Here is a 25,284-nt window from a genome sequence, read left to right on the forward strand (position 1 = left end):
AATTAAGTGACGAAACAATAGTCTGATCATAAGCTACACCTACTAGAGGACCACGCTAGCTAATGCTTGTTCAGCAGTTTGTAAATTGTTTGTTCAGCAAAACCAGAACGCATGTGTGAAAGATAAGAGTTGTAAAGTGCATAAAAGTTTGCTCCTAAGGGGGCGTGGCATGCAGTTGTACTGAGCCTTTGTCTTAGCTGCATCTTGCTGGCAATAAAAGTCTATCTTTACGGATCAGTTGCCTGGACCTCCTTACTGACTAAAAAGAGACGGTTACAATTTCGGTGGCTCTCCTTTGAATCACCTCTGGAATTGTATATAGTAATCAAGGTGCGGTCTTGACTCAGACCTGGACAGAGCTCACAGGTATTATGACAGGCATTAATACTTATGTACCGCTTTGTCGCAATGACCAGTCACCTTGAAGTTATCAGTTAATGGTCCCCCGCCTATCTTTCCAGTTTGATGACGGCAACTTCCCTTAAAAAATGATTTTGCAGTGAAAGTGTCAAACTTTTTAACCATTCTTCCAATTGTTTTTAAAATGAAGAAAGGTCTGCAAACAAGTGGAAGGTGAAGCTTTATTTTTTTTTTAAGTGGCCTTTCATCACTTTAACACCTCTGACGTGTACCCTGTTGCGGAACTGCAAACGGAAAGAATAACCCTTGGTACCATTCCCCAATGATGCTTCTTTAAAGCCATTGCAGGTGGGGGGGAATCTGACCCTAGCGACTGCGCCTGCGCGCGATGGAGCCGCAAGCAGCAGCAGCAGCTCCCAGGATTCCCCGGCCCCGGAAGTGCGTCAGAGAGCAGCGTCTGTCTCGGGTGCCGGACGCGGAAGTGAGTGTCGTGGGGGGTGGGGGGGCTGCCTGCGGTGACTTTGAAAAGCCGATCTGGAGCGCGCACGTGCGGCGAGGGACGGAGAGTCGGGGGCTCTGCGAGCGAGGCTTTTTTTGGGGGGTTTTTTCCTCCCCCCCCAACCATGGACGGCTTCAGCTCCGACTTCTCGGCGGGCTCCGGGAAGGTGGACACGGGTAGCATCATGGAGCAGGTGAAGGTGCAGATAGCGGTGGCCAACGCCCAGGAGCTGCTGCAGGTGAGGAAAAGAAACCGGCACCGGGGTGTCCTCGGCGCCTTCTTATTACTGCTCCGCACGTGTGCTCGGGTGGGATTTATCTCTTAGTCATCAATATCTGACTCCTAATCTGTAGCGGGATCTTTAATGCATCTGGTAGCTGGCCCGATACTCATCAGCTGCTGGAGGTGAGCTGAGAGGAGAGATGTGTAATTTTATTTATTTCGTGATTTTTTTATATAATAATAAAATTGACGTCATGATTATGGCTATCATGTAATAGTCTGTAACATCTATAGGCCTGATACAGATGAGAGCTTTACAGATGTTCGGTATATATTAGCCATCTCCTATGCAGGTATTGCTGTCTCAGATATATCCCAGGATCCCTTTGTGTCTGTTTTCTGAAACTGAGCTGAACAGAGTACAGAAGCTCAAGGACACTTTGTGTCTGTTAACTGAACTGAACAGAGTATAGATCTTGTTTCTGTGTCCTTTGGACCCTGTGGATTAATTCCCTGGATTAGAAATGTTCTTATGCCACAAAGTAAATTGTTAAACATATTGGTATCTTTTAATTCTTTTATGAAAAAGTAGACAAGGTAAAACTATGTACAATAAATTGTAGTTTATAATAATAATCCTCTCTGGGCAGTACATTTATTGGTAGTTCATGTCCTGTGTGGGTTCTTGGCTTCTCCTTGGGCAATCATTTCTGAGTAACTACCCAGTCCAGAGGGATTTTTGCTTACATTTAAAAAGTAAATGCACAAAAATGAATCCAAATACAGCTATTGTTTCTCCACATGGTTCTTCTCCAGTCTTCCAAAGGATTATAGGTCTTCATTTTGTAAATGTGTTTAGATGTCCATATTCAGCCCTTGCGCAGCTGTACTAGTTAACTGGTTACCTTCTGCTTACTAGCAGGATATATTCAGTAGCACAATCTTGCCACTGAATATACCTGGCTATTTTAAAGTTAGCCAGTTTGTGTGTAACTGGCCAACTTTAGGACAGCCCTATGGCCCTACCAGAGTTAGCTGCAGAAGGTAACTGGCTAACTCTGAATATTGGAGTTCACTGGTTAACTTATGCGACTACGCTCCTTCCCAGAAAGTCCCTATCTTATCCTGCTAAATTCTAGGCAGATAAGGGCTGAATATAGCCAGGTAAGTGATTTAGACGGATAACTATTACGTTATCTGTCTAAATGGCTTTTGAATGTGGACCTTTTGGTGAACTGGAGAACAGCTATCCCTTGAAAAATGCTTTGTTTCCATTACATCTTCCTGTGACTTTATGCATATGGTGGAACTATCTCTTGAGTTACTGGTGACTCAGATTTGTGTGAGGGGGGGGGAACTAAGTTGGATTATAATCACAAATAGGCTTCTACTTTACAGTTTTTAGTTTGTTTATTGAGTGATAACTTAGGTACAGTGAAATGTACAATAACACGTTAGAATACACATGCAAGCAATATTGTAACAAAAGTCCAGCTACACAGTCATGAGCATGACCATCACTGTAGCATATACAAAGGAAAGGATTTTTCATTTTGTACAGGTAGAATACGCAATATTCCCCCATCACAAAAGACATAGCAAATAATTCCAATCTTGGAACACAAATCACTAAATGTATCTAGGTAGCACATTTTCCCAAAGAGATTCTTGGCCCGGCTGTTGTACTCTGGTCCAGCCATGGCCTAAAGGGTTCAAACATGCCGAAACATGGGTTCTTCAAATATTCCAACCCCCCTAAACCCACCCAGCCTCGAGGTGCAACAATATTACTGTTGTCATATTTTAATAGACAAAGTAAATGGGAAGAAAAGGAACCATAATAATTAGGCAACACTCAACACTTTGGTCTCTATAAATGATTTAAAAGTAGACTCCTAGCCTGTCCTGAAAGACTTTGAATGTAACTATCCCAAATATTAAGATATTTTAGTTTTAGCTGAGGAGGATTTAGCAGCTATAAGGGATTCCATATGTGCCATGTTGTAGGGTGAAATCCACCCTTGCCAGTATGAATGATGGTGGAATTTTTTCTTTCCAGGACATTAAGATAGCACTTTTGCAAGGCAAAAAAACTTTCCATTTAAAAAAAAAAAAAAAAAAAGTCTGTCGCCTTCCCTTCTTTCAGCTATTGGGGAAACCCACTCCAAACAGTACTGCTTCTATGCTCCGGGGTATACAGACATGAACAATACCAGCCAAGTATCATAATATCCTTCCCCAGAATGTCATTGCCAAATTGCATGTCCAAAACATGTGTTAATGACCCTTCCTTCTCTGTGCATTTGGGGCAGTCCCCTGTCTACTTTACAATGTAATATTTCTGAGTTAGGTACAGCTACCTCTGGAGTGTGTGGTCTAGTATGTATGCTTCATTACAGCTTCCAAAATATAGAGTTAAGCACAGTATTGGGTACACTGAGGCAAGGGAAGCAAAATAACTTCTGTCAGTAGCCGAGCTTGGATTAGAAAGTTAATAATCTGCCTATGGTTACACAGATTCACATACAGAGACTTCACAGCAGAAGAAGACCATATGGCCCATCCAGTCTCCATCTGTTCAATTAATTTAGCATTATAGTTTTCATCACTTCCTTAGCGATCCCCTGTATTTATCCTATGCATTTTTTAAAATTCAGATACAGTTTTTGTCTCCCCTATTGGGAGACTGTTCCATGCATCCACCATCCTCTCTGTAAAGAAATATTTCCTAGGATTACTCCTAAATCTGCCCCCTTTCGCCTTCATCTTATGACCCTCGTTCTAGATTCTCCTTTCCATTGAAAAAAGGCTCACCACCTGTGCATGGAAACCTTTGATCTATATTCGAAAGGGGAGATATAATAGAGCCAACCTCGCCTTTCTTCTAGGTTGTACATGTTTAGATCTTTGTCTAACCCCACATGCTTTAGAATGAATACCACCGACCATTTTAGTAGCCGCCCTCTGGACTGACTCCATCCTGTTTATATCCTTTTGAAGGTGCGGTCTCCAGAATTGTATAGAGTATTCCAAGTAAGGTCTCACCAGGGACCTATACAGGGGCAATATCCCCTCCCTTTTTCTTTTGACTATTCCTCTCACTATCCAGCCAAGCATCTTTCTGGCTTTTACCATCACTTTATTCACCTGTTCGGCCAGCTTAAGATAATCAGATGCAGTTATTTCCAGATCCCACTGCTCTTTTGTGCTTAGAAGAATTTCACCTCCAATACTGTACCTTTCCCTTGGGGGTTTTTGTGTCCTAAATGCATTCCTCTATATTTTTTAGAAATAAATCTTAGCTGCCATTTCATGAGCTTTGCCAGATCCCTCCTCACATTTCCACTCCTTGGCTGTCCACCCTGTTACTGATTTTTGGTATCATTGGCAAAAAGACACACCTTTCCTGATAACCCTTCCATTATGTTACTCTCAAAAATGTTGAAAAGAACCGGTCCAAGGACAGATACCTAAGGCACACCCTCTACCACTATTGTCCAATTCAGACATTTTAACCCAGTCACTCACTCTAGGATCCATACTAAAGGCGCACAATATATTTATAAGTCTTCTGTGCGGATCATGCTAAAGGTCTTGCTGAAATCAAAGGCTTTTCACATGATTTATTTATTACCGGTAAGTTTTCTGTACCGTCACTGAGGAGCCATCGTAACGGTTCACAAAATGTAGCACAAAATGAAATAAAATGTTTCATTGTGATTAATAAAGTAGTAAGAAAGAAATACAAATGTAAAACAAAGCAATGTACAAATAAAATAGGCAAAGCTAAAAAAAAAAAAGCAATATAGAGATAAAACAAAATTTAGTAATAAAAACTATAACTCAAATCTAAAAAGAAAACCACAAAAAATAACTAAATACAGATAAAATTCAAATAAGAAAATGTCAAACATATACTGGCTGATTTAGTTAACAATCCATTGTGGAAAAAGCCTGTACAAACAAATAAGCAGGCCGATACAGTAAGGTGCGGTAGAAAGAGGTGCGTTAGGGCCGGGCGCACCCGCGTTTGCCGCACGCACAGTTCGGATCACCTACCGCTCGATACTCTATTTAAATGGCATGCAACATGCGTCCAATGCGTGTCTATGAAGCGCAACCCATTTTACTGTATAGGCGCTTAATACAGCGCCTATACAGTATCCTGGGTGCGCTGGTACCTGTCATTTCAAATGACAGGTACCAGGAAGTGGATCTCAACTTTAACCAAAAGAAAACCTAAAATCCCCTCCTCCCGAAGCAAGGCGCAGGGCGAAAAGCGACTCGACATGTAAAGTATTGTGAATAAGTGTAACCAAAGTTAACTTACTTTTTCTTTCTTTCAGCCCTCTCTGCCCTCCTCCGGAGGCGCGCACCGCGGCTCCCCTGCCTCCTGGGGGCAGCCGGCGGCGAAAGCGGCTTCCAGCGGCCCCCGCTGGCGAAGATGGATGAATGCACGCCCGTAGTGCACGAGCGCTCAAGCCAACGAAAGCACATGAACGGGCGTGCGTGACGTCACGGCGTACGTTCATACGCTTCGCTGACTTGGGGGCCTGTCAATGGGCGCTTAAGCCAGCGAAGCGCATGACATCACGGCGTACGTTCAAACGCTTTCGCTGACTTGGGGGCCCGTGCACTACGGGCGTACGTTCGTCCATCTTCGCCGGCGGGGGCCGCTGGAAGCCGCTTTCGCCGCCAGCTGCCCCCGGGAGGCAGGGGAGCCGCGGTGCGCGCCTCCGGAGGAGGGCAGAGAGGGCTGAAAGAAAGAAAAAGTAAGTTTACTTTGGTTACACTTATTCACAATACTTTACATGTCGAGTCGCTTTTCGCCCTGCGCCTTGCTTCAGGAGGAGGAGGGGATTTTAGGTTTTTAGGTTTTCTTTTGGTTAAAGTTTCTTCGGGAGGAGGGGAGAGAGGACGGGGGCTGCCCCGGAGGCCAGCATCCATGGACGCGGCCAGGGCAGGTGAGCGGGGGCTGGGGGGAAAGCTTGCCGCCTACCCTTACCCCTGCCTCTACCGCAGGGGTAAGGGTAGGCGGTAAATTAGCAGGTTAAACGCGTGGCAAAACTGCAGGGTAAAAAGGCGATAGTCGGGGCGCTCGTTACTGAATGGGAGGGAATAGCTAATCCGATCGTTTACATCTCATATACACGCCGCGGGTGGAAAGGGTTACCCGGTGATTTAAAGAAGCGGTAAGAATGGGTTAAAGGGGATAGTGAATCGCAGGGTGGACTAAGGCGGCCAAATTGTGAGTAGAAAGCGGGTTAGAAGCAGGGTAACCGCGGCCGCACTTTACTGTATCGGCCTGAAGATTTTTAGTGCCTTCCTAAATTTTAAATCTTTCTCAAGACGAATATTAAGAGGTAAAGAATTCCATAGGTGAGGAGGTAGGTAAGAAAAACAAATTACATGTGAGCTTTGAAAATGCATGTTACGAATAGAAGGAAGCACTAAAAGTTCTCGTAGTGAAGACTAATTGATGAGAAGGAAGATAAGGAGAAATCGCAGGGGTAAGATAAGGAGAACCCAACCTCAAAGCCTTACGAGTAAAGCATCCAATCTTGAATAAGATATTGGAAGCCAATGTAAATTCAACAGCAGAGGGGTGACCTGCTCATATTTAGATGTGTGAAACATGAATTTAACAGCTGTTTTGTGCCAATTGAAGTCGCTTGAGTTGCGGAGACCATAATAAACCACCTAGTTTATTATTTTACATTGTTACCGTACTATGATGGCACACGAGTAATTTGTAATCTATACCCACCCATATTTCTCTTTATCGTGCCTTTCTGTAAACCGTTGTGATGGTATTTAACTTAACGACGGTATAGAAACATTTTTAAATAAAAAAAATAAAATAATAAATAACGCATGCCGCACTGAAGACTTATGAACGCGCACGTTCTCAGCTGCTCCACAGTTCGGTGCTGCAACCGTGAACCGATGCCCTCTCCCCAAAATTGAATCAGATGGTCTGTAAATGAGGATGTGGCTCAGTCTGCAAACCCTGATCCAGCGACTGCAGGAAGCCAACTGGGATTCTGCAATGACATTTGATGTCTAAAATTCACAGCCTTCTAAAAGCAACTCCAGTCAGTAGCACCCCAAACCCCTGGAGGCGGCAGAGAAGGGTGCATGGCCCTTGAAAGTCCCACTTTTTTTTTTTCATTTAACTATAACGTTTCCCTCAGGGTCTGGTGCTGTTTCAAGGCTCTGCAGGTTAGCGTAGCTGCTAGGCTGAAGGGATTCTGTCACATAGTTCCCAGGATGTGTAAACTGCAGGCCACCAGAATCTCTAGCTTAGCTTGATTTCAGTACTTTTAACCAAGGCACCTATGAAAAGGACGACTCTGATATTTCATGAGATCAGGCAACGACCAGTCTGAGTTTCCTGATGGAGTAACTGTGTAAAGAAAAGGGGAAAGTTTTAATTCCAGCAGAGCCCTGAGCGGCCTTGACGAGGAGTTAGGTTGAGGCTTGATTTTAACAGTGACTGTTCCCCCTCAGAGGCAGTGATGGGGAGCGCTCAGGCCACGAGCTGTTGCTAACCCTCAGCCTGGGCTTCACGGTAAAGCCCCATTAATCAATGACAGGGTCATGCTTCCATCTCATTTCCTGCAAAATGTGAAAGCAAGGGTCTCCTCTAATTACTGGTGCTAAAAGATGTGTGGTTTGAAAAAGAAAACATTAATTGGGATTGTACCTAGAGAGCAAACCTGGCTGCCCTTGAGGTAAGAGGGAGGTAAAAGGGGAAGGGTCTGGGTTGTGTTCTGCTTTGGACGTTTCTAATTCAGGTACCAGACGACAGAGCATAAACTTCCTTCTGGGTTGGAGCTTCAGGCTGTGCCTTGGAACTAGTGACGCCAGCCCATCCAAAAGGAGCGGTGGCATGCACGTCTGGGACATCTTGAAGGTAACTCTGATGCTGGCAGTGGAGTAACCGAGTTCATTTGTGTCTCACTAGAGAATGACGGACAAGTGTTTCCGGAAATGCATCGGGAAGCCCGGAGGTTCGCTGGATAACTCTGAGCAGGTAGCTTGGCTTTCTTCAGTTCTGGGGAATTTGGTGATGTCTGTGTTCTCCAAGGAAAAATGTTTGGGGGTTTTTTTTTGTCATTGGCTCTCTTGTGCCAAAATTTAGAGCTGGGCCTGTCGTTCGGCAGTTCCTAAACTTTGTTTTTCTTTTTCGCACCCGAGAGCTGAAACCTCTAGCATTACATCAAACTCCCACCCACCCCTGTGCAAATGTTAGAGCAGTGAAACTCCTCAGCTGAGATGTTGCGGTGGAGGAGTAGCCTAGATGTTGGAGCAGCAGGCTGCAAACCAGGGAAGCCAGGGTTGAAATCTTGCTGACACTGTTTTGTGGCCTTGGACAAGTCACTTCATTGTCCATGGCCTTGGATTGAAGCCCTCTTGAGGACAGCGAAATAGCAATAGTGGCTGACCAGTGATGAAAAGTGAAATATAAATCAAAAACAAAATGTCTATACTACAGAGCTGAGCTTCCCTGTAACCTTACAGCTGGGCAACTGACAGAGAGGACGTCAGAGGTCCCTCAAAGCCAACCTTCTCCTGATTGCCTACCAGCTCTCTCCACGTGGTAACTGATGTTTGTATGAACCAGAGCTCTGTAGAGTCTAAGCTCTGTAGACTAAGCCAAGAACCCCCAAGAGAGTCTCCCCATGGAATAAGCAGCGTAGCGCCACGTGTCTCTTAGGGAGCAGCAGTCACTCCCCTTAACAGACACATGGGGGTCACCAGCACCGAGAGGCAGTTACTATCAGAAGGAAACTTGCTGGGAGGATGGGATGGACCATGTTAGGAGCTGTTTCTCAGCTCATTCCTGTAACCTTGAGGCAGGCTCGCTCTCTGCAGTCCAGGGCAAGGTAAAACAAACGCTGTTATCTGTGGCTAAAGTCTTTTCTGATCTCACATTTGGCAATCGGCTCCAAATTCCTGGATCGGTACTTTTTGCCCTAGCATGTAACTATATCATACCAATATATTTTTTTCCCCTAAACTCTTGTCCAGTTTAATTCTAAACTGATTTATTGCTGTAACCATAACTACCACTGTCAAAATGTTCCACATTTTCTCAGATGATTTGAGTAAAAAGTTAGGTCAGTCTATTACCCCTATGCTTTCGTCACCCTTTTTTTGTCTTCTGTTTTACTTGGTTTGTAGCTATTTTGGGTAAGTTTCTAATAGTGCTATTACAGCATTGGTAAAGTGTTATCTGGAAGCCAGCACATTTGTGTATTGAGATCTAAAGTTGAGCCTTTTTGTCATACTTTCATTGTATTATACTATAGGTAATCCCCATTTGTTTAGTTTCTCCCCCTTTTTGTTTGTTTTGTTACATGTCTTAAAGTGGGAGTGAAAAAAAAGTAGTCGCCAGTAGCCAGAGATGTTGAGCATTACCTTATGTGCTACTCAAATTCACTTGTTGCAAAGAAAGGTGTGGTAGATAATAATCCATGGCCTGGTGGCCCAGAATTTCCCTTTTTTGTGGCATCAGATGGTTCTCCCATATCTCATCCAGCTGCTCGTGTGACCGTGCATGTGTGGACACAGGCAATAAATGGTTGTCCACTGCTTCAAGAGTGCTCTGTTTACCGGCAATAGTCTGGCTACCTAAATGGGGACTTCCCTTTCTTGTGAGTGGAGTGTGTCCACTGGGGCGCACATGTTCGCTGTGACCCTAAGGTGAATTTCGTAAATGTGTGCCATGTTTAATAACAAGAACATCACCCATCTCTTCTTACCTCACATTAGGCACTCAGTTTGCAGACATCAGGGCTCATGTTCCTTAAACCTTCAGCACAGGTGTTTATTTTTTTACATAGTCTGTAATAGTGATTTATTGCTTTTGGGCATTTTCCAAAATGTATGAATCGCTTTCCAGCTTTTACAATAAAATCTTTCAAAGCTGTGTACACATTATTAAAAACATAAAACAAAATCATATATACATAAAAACTGCAAAAATTCATTAACACACAGCCATCATTAATCTCTTCTTAAAATTAATCTGCCTTAGTCACCTTATGCTGAAACTGTATCAAATGTCTCTCTCTAATTGATAAAAGGAAGATAATTCCATAGTTTGGGCACTGTCATTGAAAATGATTGATTTTCAGTTTAACATGTCGATAACTTCCATTTCCATCTGCTAAAGCTTAATAGCAATACTGTAAACGTGCCTGTCTAGATGTGTCTTGCGAGACACATGCGATGGACCTAAATTCCGCAAGACCTTGAAAGTAAGTACAAAAATGTTAAATTCATACCGTGACCTCATAGATAACCAGTGGTAACTTCAAGAGGGGAGAGACTGCTGACTCCCATCTAGAACGACCCATGACAATTCTCACAGCCATGTTTTGCACTACTTGGAGCTTCTGAACCAGATTACTTGGGAGCCTCCAATAGATGAAGATACAGTAATCGAATACTGCTGTAACTAGACTTTTTAGTGCTTGGAAGCTCAGAAAATGTTTGCCTCACTATTCTTAAACGTCCATAAGCTGACCAAATATCTTGTGGTCACGCTATACTTCAGCATGACCACAAGATATTTCACATCACTTGCTGTAACCACCTCTTCCTCAATTTGCAGTTTTCTCCAAGATAGTTCACACTTGTAGTATTTTAGTATTCAAAATGTAGTTCTCCCTTAATCAGACACAAACAGCATCCATACATTCATTAGAACAAGAGGACCTGTCCTGAATGGGATCCCAGAGGCACTAAAATTTGAATATCATCAGCATATATGAATGGAATAAAACCAAATGAGCGAATACCTCCCAAAGGGGCTAAATATACATTAAACCATAAAGGGTATAATGAGGAATGCTGTGGGACTCCACAATTTAAGAACGCATGAGAACATAGCCCCTGAAAATACACTGGTTGCATCCTATTTTGCAAGAAACTAGATATCCATCTCAAAAACTGGCAACAGGACACAAGGGTATCATGATCCACCAAGTGAGAAGCACTATCATTACGGTAAACCTTCTGTCCAAATGGGGTAGCACGGAATCCATCAAATCCACCATAATGGTCTCCATGCTACATCTCCTTCGAAAACCAGCCTGGGCTGTATTCTTAACCTGTTCCAGAAATTCAGAAATCTGGGTGGTCACTACCCTTTCTAATATTTTTTGCTACAAAAGAAAAGTTAGCTATAGGTCTATAATTAGAACATATCCTGGGATCCATATCAGCACTCTAAAATTGGGATAGCTACAGACTACGTCAGTCTATCAGGTACCAACTCTTCAGTTAACAAAGTTAACTAAACTCCAAAGGCCCTTCAATACTATAATCAAATAGCATGACAATTTGAGTAAGGTCAAGGATCGAAAAAATGTTTCAACTTCTTTATCCTCTTTACCACTGTCATAATTTCCACATATGAAACTGGTTTAAATTTCTGAAACCCTCTCAAGTTTTCAAATCAACTAGATTGGAATCATCAGTAATACCAATAATTTCTTCCTGTAATCTTGCTCCATCCAACAAATTGGTAGTAATAGACATATATGTGAGTGGATATCTTCCATTACATTTCCTTTATCCTCACCTTTAGTGACTGAATTTCTCAAATGTGAAACCTTTTCCTCAAAAATAGAACTTAGTAAATTACACTCGGTAACATCCTCATAAATGAGGTTTCGCTTATCTCCTAACGTAGAACCTACCAACCTAAAAATGTGATTCTAGAATCATCATTAGCCGTCTCAATAATGTCTGATTTCCTAGTGTGTAGACAGATGGACTCAGGACCAGTGGGTTTATGCCCCCCTGCTAGCAGATGGAGATGGAGCAAGCTGATTTTACAGAATATATAGTCCTGCAGTGACCCCAGCCTGTCAGTATTCTCAGTCTCCAGCAGATGGTGGACGTGCAGCTCCCTATGGGGATTGCTTTGAGCTTCTTGGAAGGAGAAATTTGAAATTCTAAATTCAGGAAAAGGAAGCCCCACTCTCCTTTTGATACTTAAAGGTCCCTTCCCCAGTTGAGAATACCTGAGGTGATTTCCATGGTCTCTCGAGGTGTATCTTAGTCTGGTAGCTGGGCTTCCCGGCGTGGACTTAGCTGCAGGAGGCTGAGCGCAGCAGTCATGGCAGATGCCCTTCCCCCCCACAGCTGGAGATGTGTCTATATTCAGCTGGTAAGCGCTGAGCTCAAGTAAGGTTTAAAAAAACAAAAAAAAGTATACCTTGAATCAGACAGGGGTTTCAAGACTTCCTTTGGTTTCTGTGCTCGGTGCGCCGTACCGAAGTTTATTCCTGCTCCTGTTGGGGTTTGGGAACTGGGCAGCCTGGGGGGTTGAGCGGCCCCTGGTGGGCTAGACACTGCACTTAGGCTTTTTTCTTGCATGCTGAATGGTAGGCCGCGGCGGCTGTTTTCGTGCGCTATTGTGCCTGTTCTGCTCCTTCTATAGGTCGTCAATGTGCGCAGCGCGTTGGATCTGTGCACGTGTTGTGCGCTCATTTTTGAGCACGTTTCTTATGCGCACAAACTTTGACATGCTTAACTTGGTGCACAAGTTGTGCGTGCGCCTAGCTGCGATATTTATTTTTTTGTGCGCATTCAATTTTTGAGCGTGAGCTGTTCCGACACACGTTTACCACCACGACGGCACTGGTAAGCAAGAAGTCTTCTTTCTATTTGTGTTACCTGTCATATTAGGGCTTCTCAGCCTGACCTGCCTTCTAACCTGTGTCAGCGCTGCTCAGACACTCAGGGAGAGTTGTTTTCCTCGGAATTTGTTAAGCCTGGCTCTTCCTATTCTGATGATGGGTTGGTCACGGCCTTGACTGCAGGGATGCCAGATCTTGGTTCTCCCTTGACTGGCTCCTCTGCTGGCGAGGGTGTTTCTGTGGGACTAGCTCCTGTTCCTTCTGGGCTTGATCTGAACCCAGCTATTTTTTCAAGGCTTACAAGCTTTTCTTCAGGCACAATCCTCTGCTTCCCATTCCTGTCAGATCGGGCCCTCAGCTGGTCCTCCCTCTTCCAGTCCTATGCTTAAGCGCTGGGGCTCGCCTCTGCTCCCTGTAGGTGTTCCCAACAGGAATCCAGATGGCACTGATGAGGTTGATCCTGATTCCCTGGAAGATGGGGACATTCCTCCAGGGCTGGAACCGTTTTGAACCATGTTGCGGTTCTTTCATAGAGATGAACTGCCGGCCCTGATTTCCCAGACCTTGAAACAGCCGGGTGTCCCTGGTTCAGATACCATGTCAGAGCAGAGGAAGAATCCCATTTTGATTTCCTTACATAAAGCCTCTTGTGTTTTCCCTGTGATGGATGCCATTCGGGATTTGATTGATCTGGAATGGGATGCCCCAGAGGCAAATTTTAAAGGGGGTCGGACATTGGAAGGCCTATACCCTTGGATCCAACTGTGAGAGAGCATTTGTGTCTTCCCAAAATGGATATTCTGGTATGTGCTGTCTCTAAGCGGGCAACTCCCCATAGAGGAAGGAGTGGCCTTGAAGGATGTACATGATAGAAGGATTGAGGCTATTTTTAAGCAAGCCTTTGAGGCAGTGGCGATGACTTTACAGATTGTCTGCTGTTGCATCCTGGTGGTGAGATCTTGTCTGCTTCTCTCTCCGGAGGTTGAGTTTGGAGGGAATTCCAGAGCAGTTATGGTGATAGCGGCCAGGCGTCAACTCTGGTTGTGAAATTGGTCAGCTGATGCAGTCTCCAAAGCCAGTCTTACCAAGAAGCCCTTTAAAGGCTCGCTCTTGTTCGGGAGCGAGTTGGAGAAACTGACCAGTAAGTGGGGTGAGTCTCTGGTTCCTCTGTTGCCGGCGGGTAAGAAGCAGTTAGTGCCCCTTTGGTATGAGGTGGTGTTTCTGGGGTTCCAGGCGTCTTCATCCCTACAGAGGGGATGACCTTTCAGCAGACTTGGCCTTTTGGTAGGTCTCAGTCCTTTCATACCTGACAGCCCAAGAAAGGAGCGGGCTCAGGTAGTGGACCTTCCCGAGCTACCCAATGAAGGTTTGCTGACCCACCTTCTGGAACAGGAAATAGGACGACTACTCTGTTTTATCGGAGGTGGGTCCTGAAGATATGCACTAGAATTTCACAATATTCCTCGGGACGTGTTCATGGTGTCCCTTGCCACTTCCCGCAGAAGAAGCAGGCAGTGGAGTTCATGCTTCAAAAGCTCCTCAGACTGAGGGCTGTGGTTCCAGTGCCCATGTCTCAAAGTATTGGGCGATATTCCATTTATTTTATTGTACCTATGAAGGAGGGCTCCTTTTGTACCATCCTGGATCTCAAGAGAGTCAACAGTCACTTGAAGGTGTCTCATTTTTGCATGGAAACCTTAAGCACTGTGATAATGGTGGTGCAGTTGGGAATTTCTGGCCTCTTAGGATCTGTCAGAGGCTTACCTTCATATTCCCATCCAATTGGTGTTCCAATGCTTTCTATGCTTTGCAGTGTTGGGGTGCCATTATCAGTTTCAGGTGCTGCCACTGTTCCCAGAACATTTTTCCAAGATTATGGCAGTAGTAGTGGCGACCTTGCAAAAAGAATGAATCCTGGTGCACCTGTATTTGGACGACTGTCTGATATCGAACCAAGTTTCAGAAAGAGAGCTGCCTGGTGACACACAAGATGATCTTATTGCAGGAGCCCTGTTGTGTGGTGAACCTGAACAATAGCAATCTTCAGCCATCCCAGTCGTTGGAGTATCTGGGAGTCCGGTTTGACATGGGACAGGACTGTTTTCCTACTGGAAGTTCAGATCCTAAACTGAAGTCTCAAATGCGTCAGTTGATGAACCCCATATGCCCGATGGTGTAGTCCTACCTACAGGTACTTGGCTTTGATGGCGGCTACCCTGGAAGTGGTGCCGTGGGCAAGGACACATATGCATTGTCTTCAGCGCTCTCTGCTATCTTGATGGAACTGCAGTCTCAGGACTATGCGGTTCAGCTCCATTTACCAATGGAAATCTGCTCCCACATCCAGTGGTGGTTGCAGGAGGATCATCTGAGAGAGGGAGTTCCCCTGTTCTCTCCAGCCTGGTTGATATTCATGACAGCTGCGAGTCTCCATGGTTGGGGTACTCGCTGTCTGGAGTTAATGGCCCAGGGGTGTTGGAATGCCAAAGAGTCCTGCTGGAACATTAATCGCCTGGAGGCCCGGGCGGTATGGTTGGCATGCTTGCAGTTCAGCCACAGGCTGCAGGATCAAGCAGTTCATGTGATGTCTGACAATGTAACAACTGGCCTATATCAATCGCCAGGGAAAAACCAAGAGCCAGCAAGTTTCTCAGAAAATAGACCAACTATTGGAATGGGTGGAAGGTCATCTGCCGATCTCTCTCACATTGCAGGAAAAGACAATGTGGGAGCAGACTTTCTAAGCAGGGAGAGTCAGGACCCAGGAGAGTGAGTGTTGTCATTAGAGGCATTTCAGCTGATTGTGGATCGCAGGGGCCTTCTGTTCCTAGACCTGCTGGTGACTCTCGCAATGGAAAGGTTCCTCGATTCCACAGTCGCAGGAGAGATCTGTGATCCCTGGGAATAGATGTTCTCATACAGGTCTTGCCAGAAGACAGATTGCTTTATGCCTTTCCTCCATGGCCCCTGCTGGGCAGGATAATTTTCAAGATTGAAGGCCACAGGGGACTAGTACTCCTGGTGGCTCCAGACTGGCCCAGGTGTCCGTGGTACACATATTTGCAACGACTCCTGGTGGAGGCCCCCCTTCGTCTTCTGCCGCATAAGGATCTGTTACTGCAGGGATTGGTTCTTCACGAGGATCCAACTCTATTCCGTCTTACGGTTTGGCCCTTGAGAGGGCTCACTTGTTAAAGCGTGGTTATTCCTCTGCATTAATTGCCACTTACTCTGCATTTGCAAGTTCTCCACTTCCTTGGCTTTTGTGTGGGTTTGGAGAGTTTTTGAGGCTTGGTGTGAGGAGCCGGGTGTTCTTCCTCATTCAGTTAAGATCCCTTTCATTTTGGATTTTTTGCAGGATGGATTGAATAAAGGATTGGTCCTTAATTCCTTGAAGGTGCAGATTGTGGCTCTTGCCTGTTTCAGAGGCCTGGTGAATGGTGTTTCATTGTCATCTCATCCTGATGTGGCCTGTTTTTTGGTTTGTTTTTTTTTTTTTAAGGGAATGAAGAATCTTAGGCCTCCCTTGGTTACCGGTTCCACTGTGGAGTCTTAACTTGGTGCTGGATTTTTTTGGCTGGCCCTATATTCTGACCACTGTGTAGCATTTCCTTACGGTTATTGATCTTGAAGACTGTGTTCCTGGTGGCTATATGTTCTGTGCGTCAAACTTCTGAGCTGCAGGCCTTGTCTTTCCGGCAGCCGTTCCTTCGGGTGACTCCAGGGGCATTACAGCTGCATACTGTTTCATCCTTCTTGCCCAAGGTGGTTTCTATCTCCTTGCTATCCCTGGATAAAGTCAGGGATGTGGAGGAGTTTCACCTCTTGTGCTCCTTAGATGTCAAGCGACTTGTGCGGTATCTGGAGGTCTCAGTCTTTTTGAAAGATGGATCGCCTGTTTGTTCTTTTATGGCAGGAGTAAGCAAGGTGCTCCGGCTTCGTGGGCTAGCATAGCTCAACGGATTACGGAGGTGGTCACGGCCACATATGTGGATGCTGAAAAGCTGTTGCCTACTCAGGTTAGGGCCCATTTCACTAAGGCTCAGGCAGTGTCATGGGCGGAGGTTAGTCTGTTGTCTCCCATCGATAGCTGCTGAACTGCGACCTGGTCCTCCTTACACACCTTTTTTCCAGCTTTTATTGTCTGGATGTGCAGGCCCAGGAGGATGCAGCCTTTGCATGTGCGGTTTTGACTGGACCACGGGCAGCCTCCCACCCTGTTGGGGAGTAAATTTGGTACATCCCACTGGTCCTGAGTCCATCTGCTACACGCTAGGAAATGGAGAAATTACTATTTACCTGATGATTTTGTTTTCCTTCGTGTAGACAGATGGATTCAGCTTCACACCCTCGGGTGCTGCATGAGTGTCAGTGGTCCTCCTGTGGGGCTCTGGGTCCCAAGGGATTACTGGTAAGTGTTCCTCCAGTCCCTAGCTAGAATCTTATGCGAGTTCAGTGTTTATGGTTGGTTTAGTACTGTTCTGGTTACCTTTTTTTAATCATGTTTTTTGCTAGTCTGTCTACAGTTGCTTTTGAAGAGAATACTGGCAGGCTGGGGTCACTGCAGGGCTATATATACTGTGACAACAGCTTGCTCAGTCTCCCATCCGCTGGCAGGGGAGCATAAACCCACTGGTCCTGGGTCCATCTGTCTACACTAAGGAAAACAAAATTATCAGGTGAGTAATTTCTCCAATTTTTTAAAGCAAAAAAACACTTAAAATATTCTGCAGCTGCTACCCTCCAGTATCTCTTATCTTCAACTAACCCTATTTTTTGTCATCTCCTCTCTAAACAATGTAATCCACCTTTCAGTTCTTATAATTGCAAAGTATACCAAGTGGCATTTACTCTTCCAATTCTGTAACCTGCCCTTTGTTACTTCCTGATCTCCAAAACAGGCCTGTTATAATTATGTATAGAGTAACACTCAGGGCACATTTGAGAAATAGCTGTAGACTGTTTACCTTTTAACTGTGTTTCAGTCACACAAACCAGATCAATATCCCTATCAATTATTAAATCATAAATATGCAACCAATTTTTGGATAATGATCTAATACTGATTAAAATACATTTCAAATACCCTTCTTTCCCCATATGATGGTCTGTCCTGGTATAGATAACCATCTAAAATTCGTTCTAATCTCATTCCTAAAATCCCACCTCTCTTGATCCTTAGAATTTAAAGTATTTCCAGCAAGTTATCCACAGTACTCATTCCCTCCATCTCCCAAAGGTTTGCCTCTTTGAGGCACCGTGGCTCATCTCAGTGACTTAAGGCCCCGATGGTGATGTGATATAGGTAGGTGGGGTTAGATGGCAGCATCCAGTGAGGGAGTGGGGAGATTCTCTGGCCCGAATGTTCGTGGGTCTTTGTAGCAAAGCTCAGTACAAGGCAGCAATGGTCCAGTGCAGCCTCCAATCTCGCTCTCAACACTCCCATGGACAAGTTAGTTATTCTTACATCTGAACACTTGTTTGTTCAGTGCTTCTTAGTTCATCACTCATAGCATCTATTTCCCTGCCTGTTTTTTTTTTTTTTTTATCATATATCGCTCTTGACGCTTCCTCAGTCTTTTTTCTCCAAAGAAATTTACACCTTTCCAAATCAATCTTTGTTGTTTTTTTTTATTGCCCAGATCCCACCACCAGAGCTGATTTTTTGATCAAGAAAATTTTAAAATCCTTATGCATTCCATATTAATGTCACATTTGGATTATTGTAATGTAGCATGCTTTATTTAGGTTTGCCAGCTAATGGGAAGACAAAGCTCCAACTGAGGCAGAACTCAGCCATCTGATTCTGTCTGGCCTTTGTCTGAGATGTCAAGTTTCCCCTCTTTTGATGGCACTTCATTGGCCATCAGTCTCATCCAGAGCTCGGTTCAAACCCTTATCTATGACTTTGAAATGTTTGCCCCAGATTATCAGGCTAGCCGGTTTACCAAATATATTCCAGGATGGACTCTCTGCTCTGCCAATGAGTATATGTTTTGCATTTCATAGCAAGGATTTTAGCTGCTAATCTCATCTTTCTACCCTGTGAAACTTCTTTCCCTTTTTAGAACCATTTTCTGCTGATTTTAAATTGCACTGTGGTGCTGCCATTTGTGGTTTAGTGTTCTCAAACCTTTTTTCATTGTTACACGCCTAACAGATGATTCTCACATGCATGAGAATCAGCTGAACTAAAATATACTAAATATTTGTTTAGAAATGGCGCAAAGGAAAAGGTAACATACTTAATAGAATTTATTTTACTGTATGCACAAGTGATTCATAAATACTTGATCTCACGCTATGTCCAATGTCTGAGTGGAAATGAGCTGTCACAGTAACACTGAACATACACTCAAGATCCCCAGAAAAACGAGTACAACTCTCAGAAACTAAGCTGCTTTAATTACCAATCTCTCCTTCACACACCTTCTCAAACCTGAGAGGAAGAGAACTGATTTGCATCCTGCTTGCTGCTATTAATTTTTGAAGACAGACCATCTGGGTCATTGTAAAATTGAGAACCACTTTCTACAGCACTAGTAGCTGGAACTGACCAGGTTAGTCTCTGAGGCAGAATGTTCTGCTGATGTGCGTCGGGGAGCGGGTGGGCAGAGTAACAGGTGAGTTGCTATTTCAAGCTGACAGGGACAGATGGATAGATCTTGTACAGGTGACAGAGAAATAGTCTGACATAATCTCAGCTCTGTGAACCTATTGTTGATAAACTGCAACCAAGAAGGAAGTCTGTGATTAGTGGCTTACCTGATCCATATTAGGACTCACAGTTGACTGAGACAGGTGCAGTGCCTAGTAGACAAGCCAAGTTAAAATGTTCGAGTTCGTGTTACTGCGAAATCCCTTTTCTTTTTCCCTGCCTGCTGTAATGCAGATTTTAATCTTTCAGTGTTCACTGTTTTGCCTTTTTAATACACTTTTTAGTTTGTCAGCTCTCTATTTGTGTCTTATTAGTGACCCATGAAAGCAAGTTGCTGTTTGATCTCTAGGGCTTTTAGTAAGTTGTCTGTGAATGTCTTTCTGTGAACTCTGCTGTTTCAGGTTGTTGTGAGGTTGTATTTTCACTAGAAAGCATCAGGGAATAGTTTGTGGGTCATGCACTTGCCCAAAGGCAAGTAAAAATCCAGTTGGCCAATGGGAGATAACCAGGACAGGGGTGCAGGTACTACCTGTGCAGTGCTTATTGGCATTCTCAAGTAGCCAAGATTTTAACCCCTGGTGGCTATTAGGAGTAGCACAAAGGTGTTACATGACATTCCTGTGCTGTTTCGCAGTTGTGGAACAAATATCCTAAAGAGATTTGCCAGGCTGAAACTCTTATGACGTTTAGATGCCATTTAAAATCATGATTATTCAGTAGTGTTAATGCTGTGGTGTTGCTGTCTTAAGGGTGTGGCTAAGCTGGTAGTTGCAGTTATTGTGGATGAGTCAGGATTCTGTTGCAAACCTTTTTTTTATTAGCTTTTAAATAGAATTGCTTTTAGAGCATTTACATTGTATATTGTAGTATTATGTTGAGGTACTGTATATACTTTTGTATTTGATTTTTAATGTCAAATTATAACCAGTAATTGTTTGTTTATATATGGTTGTGCTCATAAGTTCACATAGCCCTGGCAGAATTTGTAAGATGGGTAACATTTTAAGAAAATGTGAGGGATCAGACAAAACACCTCTTATTTTTAATGTTTTAAGTTAAACAATTTTATGCATCACAGAATAGCACAATCATTTAAAAAAAAAAAAAACAAACAAACCCAAAACATAGCAATAACGGAAATAATAAAATGGTCCTGTTCAAAAGTTTATCTACCCTTAGTTCTTAATATCATGTATTGCCTCCTTTTTCATCAATGACAGCTTGCAGTCTTGTGTGAGAGTTGTGAATGAGGCCCTTTATTTTCTCATGGGGTAAAACTGCCCATTCATCTTGGCAAAAAGCTTCCAGTTCCCGTAAAATCTTTGGTTGTCTAGCATGAACTGCAGGTTTTTCTTCTCTTCTTGACCAGTTTGAATAGTACTGATTGGCTTTTTCAAATTTTTGGATATCTTTTTATATCCTTTTCCTGATTTAAAAAGTTGAACTACTTTTGCTCCCAGATCCTTTGACAGTTCTTTTGCTTTCACATACCTCAGTAATCACCAAAGTCAGTGTAGCCCTGAATGAAATGCACAGGGGTTTCTCAAGAGCTAAGAAACTCATTGACTATTTATACACAGACACTAATTACAATCAAACAAGGCACAAGTGTGGATACCTAACCTTTTTTGCCATCTCAATCTGTGTCTTTCAACTTGAGTGTAATCTAGGACAAGCAGGATGGTAGTCTTCACATACATGAAACATAGATACAAAGACCAATCAGCCCATCCAGTCTGCCCAGCAAGCTACCACACTTATTTTCCCATACTTATCTGTTTCACCGAACCCACCAAGTTCAGGGCCCTTGTTGGTAACGGTTTGATTCAAATTTCTTGCCATCCCCTGCCATTGATGCAGAGAGTAATGTTGGAGTTGCATCAAAGGTGAGCATAAGGCTTAATGGTTAAAGGTAGTAAACGCCGCATCAAGCAAGTTACCCCGATGCTTTATTTATCTAGACTGCACAGATCAATGCCTTGTTGGAAGTTGTCTGAATGTAAATCCTTTTTTCCACATTTATCCCTGCCGTTTAAGCAGAGAGCAACGCTGTATATGCATTCAAAGTGTTGTATTGGTTTAGGGTAGTAACCGCCGCAATAAACAAGCTGCCCCCACGCTTATTTGTTTACCCAGATTGTGAAGTTCAGTCCTTGTTGGTTGTTGTCTGACATCATCGGATGGAGCCCAGCACAGAAAACTTATGTCAGCTTCCAGAACTTTGGCTAGGTACACTGAGCATGCCTAGCATGCCCTATGCCATGCGTCCACAACGGTCTCCACTGGTCCTGGTGTCGGTCGCTATCCACCTCGGGGTTCAGAGGAAGATCTGGCCACATCTCCTTCCTCTCAGTCCATTTTGGCATCGGCAACTTTTGAGGGAGGAGTTGGAGCGCAGAGTCCAGCCGGCAGTCGATTGGGCACTGTGGGGCATCGAGCTGGCAGCACTGACTGTATTGGTGTCTGCACGCTCCCTGTTGGAGCCACTACTGGAGCATCTCAATGTGCTCATGGGTATGTTACCGACCCAGTTGGTGCCGGTTCCTGGGAACCCATCGATGCCTGGCAGGGCACTGATGCTTCCCCCTAACTGATGTGGTGCTTGTCGCCGGTTCATCCAAGGAAGAAGCTCCATCGAGATTGGCAAGACTGGTGGAGACTGTCGCGGACTCCCAGCATCAATGGAAGATAGGCCCTCCCTGCTGCAGGTTGCTTCGGGGGCATCAGGGCAGGTACTGGTGCCAACCCAAGCCCGGCACCGTGCATCAAAGGTGACCGGTGCCGATGCTGTGCTCGGTCCAGTTTTTCCCTGGGGCTGAGATCGAAGGCGACAAGCCCAATCTCCTCAACCTGGAAAAGACTGACAGGGCTGGTCCCCAGCACCCCTATCCGCTGACGGCATTAGCAGCCTTGCAACGTTGATGGCTCAGTGTCCATTGGTGCACTTCCATGGTCCTTTGGTGCCGTGGAAAAGTTTTTTACAAGCAAGGTTTTAGAAAAAAATCCCATGAACTCAAACTGTGAGGTGAAAGCTCCATGGGAAAAGACTGAAGAGGGATGCTGCGTGGACACAAGGTAATAGGGCGTGCTAGGTGTGCCTATCCAAAGAATCTTTGACATACATTTTCCATGCTGGGCTCCATCTGATGTTGCCCTTGTGTGTGTGTGTGAGGACTAACATGCTGCTGTCCTAGGAGAACATCTGTTACAGATAAAGCAGAGTTGCAAACTCTTTGAACAGGACCATTTTTATTTCCTTTATTGCTACAGTTTAATAATTGTACTATTTTGTGATGCATAAAGCTTAATTTGAAACACATTAGAAATTAGACGTGTTTTTGTCTGTTCACCCATGTTTTCTTAAACTGCTACATATCTTACAAATTCTGGCAGGTGTATATAAATTTATGAGCACAACTGTATATTGGTCATGATCGACACTCATCTATCGTGAACTTCCTGAGAAGACGGAATAAAAATTATTAACTTTGTTGAATTTTGTAAACACCATTCAAGGACTTGAGATGTTTTTTCCTTCTTCCCATGCTTTTAATACCCGTTCCATGAAAACCGATGTGATGTGCAAATGAACATCAGTTTAAAAAAGCTTTAAATAAATATTGAAATGCAAAAAATAAGACAATTTTCAAATTATCCTTTATTTCTGGCAGTCTGACTCTAGCAACTTTAACGTTCACGTGATGGCATTTCTTTCTGTGTGCAATTTTGTGTCTGAGACATTGCTAGATTTTGCTGTTCAGAAAGAGCCCAGCGGCAGCTCTTATTTCTGATCCATGTGCAGGACCCCTGTGATCCCCGAGCATCTCAGCTGCCAGGTTTCTAATCCCCCTGCCCATCTCTGCTCCTGGATTTTCTGATTCCCCTGCCTCTCTGCTGTTGTGTCTCTTTCCCCAAGTACTGCTGTCCAAGAAAATGCCAAATGTTAGCACAGCAGTCTTGTTTCTGCATACAAATGGGCTACAGGGAGATAAATGGGTTACAGGGCAAAGAGAATGTCTTAAATTTAAGAAGAGGTTATTATAAAAAAAAAAATTATGAATCAAACTTTCATTTTAAAAAATGCAGTGAACAAGCAGTGTTCTGAACAGCTGTGATCACTTTTTTTTTTTTTTGTTTTTTGGTAAGTCTTTCACATGTTAATATTTGGGTGATGTATTTTTGGATTTTTATTTTAGCTTTATGAAAGAGAAATTTGCATGAGCAGGTGTGAAATGATTATAAATTGAAGAGAATATCCCATGATTTTTTATCACCCATTGGAGTAATTTCAGTGAAAGATTTTCAAAAAAAGTTACAATTACACCCTTAGAATACTCTGCTTGTTCGTAGTATTCTCGAAAATTAGTTAAATTCCTTTGATCTATATTTTTGTTTTAAAAAAACCTAAGACCATGCAATAACGTTAACCATCGGTTTTGCATCATAAACCTATTCCCTGGTTCTGGTTTAAATAAAATAGAAGCTGATGGTTTGAGCAGGGGCCTTGACGTGTGTCTGACGCAAGGGCCAGGGTCCTTGGTTTTCAGTTTAAACCAATTTTTCACCCTAATCTTAGGCTGACTGATTAAAAAGCTGCAGTGTCTCAAGGCCTCCCGCAACTGCGGGAATCCAGTGCAGGCCAAAGCACCTGCAGTGTTTAAGTCCTGCCACCCCGCCCCTCCAGGGCTGCTGATGTGGCACTTCAAATCCTGCCTTCCTCTTCCCCCAAGGCAGTCGGTGCCTGCTGCTTGATGTCACCAATGCCGCATTTAACGTGGGCCGTGCCCACCGCAAGCACTTCCGCCAGGCTGCCTGGCCCCACACAAAAATCCAGAAGTGCAGGGGGAGCCTCCGTCTGAAAGAGAGCGAAGCCCTGGAGCCACCACTGGCAAGGAGGCAGAGGGGGTGTGAGAAGAGAAATAGACATACGAGGCAGGGAATGGAGAGAGAGAGAGGGGATATTGCTAAGTGACTGAATTTCTTCTGTTTTTGTTCTTGATATCATAAACCCTTCTTATTCTTGGGAATAATTTAAAAGATAAAGTGGAACATGCAGGTCCCTCCACCTGTGCCAAATGGCTTTTCCCTTGTAAAGCATTGTGTCACAGGATGAGGTGCTTGCTTCTCCGGTGGGAGGACGGGGTAGGCGTGATGTTTCCTCCACGGTCTGGGGCATTATCCTCACATTTCTTCTTTTTTTTTCTTTTCCACCTCGTTTTCTCATGCAGAAATGCATAGCTATGTGCATGGATAGGTACATGGATGCCTGGAACACAGTCTCGCGTGCCTACAACTCAAGACTTCAGAAGGAGAGGGCCAAGATGTGAGGGCGGTGGTTGGATTGCTATGAAAGCACGCCCACAAACCAGTGAGGATCTTTCACAGCCTGAGGAATGACGGGCTACGGAAGGAGAATTCCTGAGTCCGGGGTAATGAGATCCCATATCCTATATTTCTAACATCTTGTACAGCAGAGTAATAAAGACCTTGTTTTTACATGGCAGCCTCTGTCCCTTTCATTAATGTGATTGCAGTATATAAGCCTTTCAGGCAGTGATTCAGCACTGAGCTCCTAAACGTGGTCTGTCACCATTGCCAAGCATCTTTTTTAGTCTATCGACCATGAATGTGCAAATGAGAGATTTCAAAGACTGGTTCTGCAGTCTGTCTCCTGCATATCCAATCTGCTGTAGGCACCCAGGAAGCCTTGGTTTAGCGGGAGATCTGGGTGTGGTTCCCAGTTGACGCCTCCTCGGGGTTAATGGTATTCAGCATGGTTATTATAGAAACAACCAACAGTTAAGCTGATGAGCCACTTTGGATGCAGCTTTACCCAGGGAGCTGCATCCTGCTGCCCAGTGACAGGTGTCACCACGGTACGTACCCGT

General features: G+C 44.2%; 1 protein-coding gene across 1 annotated transcript; it reads left to right on the plus strand.

Moving 5' to 3' along the window:
- Positions 1-825: 825 nt before the first annotated feature.
- Positions 826-24,897, plus strand: TIMM13 (translocase of inner mitochondrial membrane 13). Its single transcript, XM_029610787.1, has 3 exons — positions 826-1,097; positions 8,049-8,117; positions 24,625-24,897. Exons 1-3 carry the CDS (start codon positions 984-986, stop codon positions 24,721-24,723), a joined length of 282 nt encoding a protein of 93 aa, XP_029466647.1. The 5' UTR covers positions 826-983; the 3' UTR covers positions 24,724-24,897.
- The last annotated feature ends 387 nt before the right edge of the window (positions 24,898-25,284 follow it).

The sequence above is a fragment of the Rhinatrema bivittatum genome, chromosome 8 (assembly GCF_901001135.1).
Source record: "Rhinatrema bivittatum chromosome 8, aRhiBiv1.1, whole genome shotgun sequence".
NCBI lineage: Eukaryota > Metazoa > Chordata > Amphibia > Gymnophiona > Rhinatrematidae > Rhinatrema > Rhinatrema bivittatum.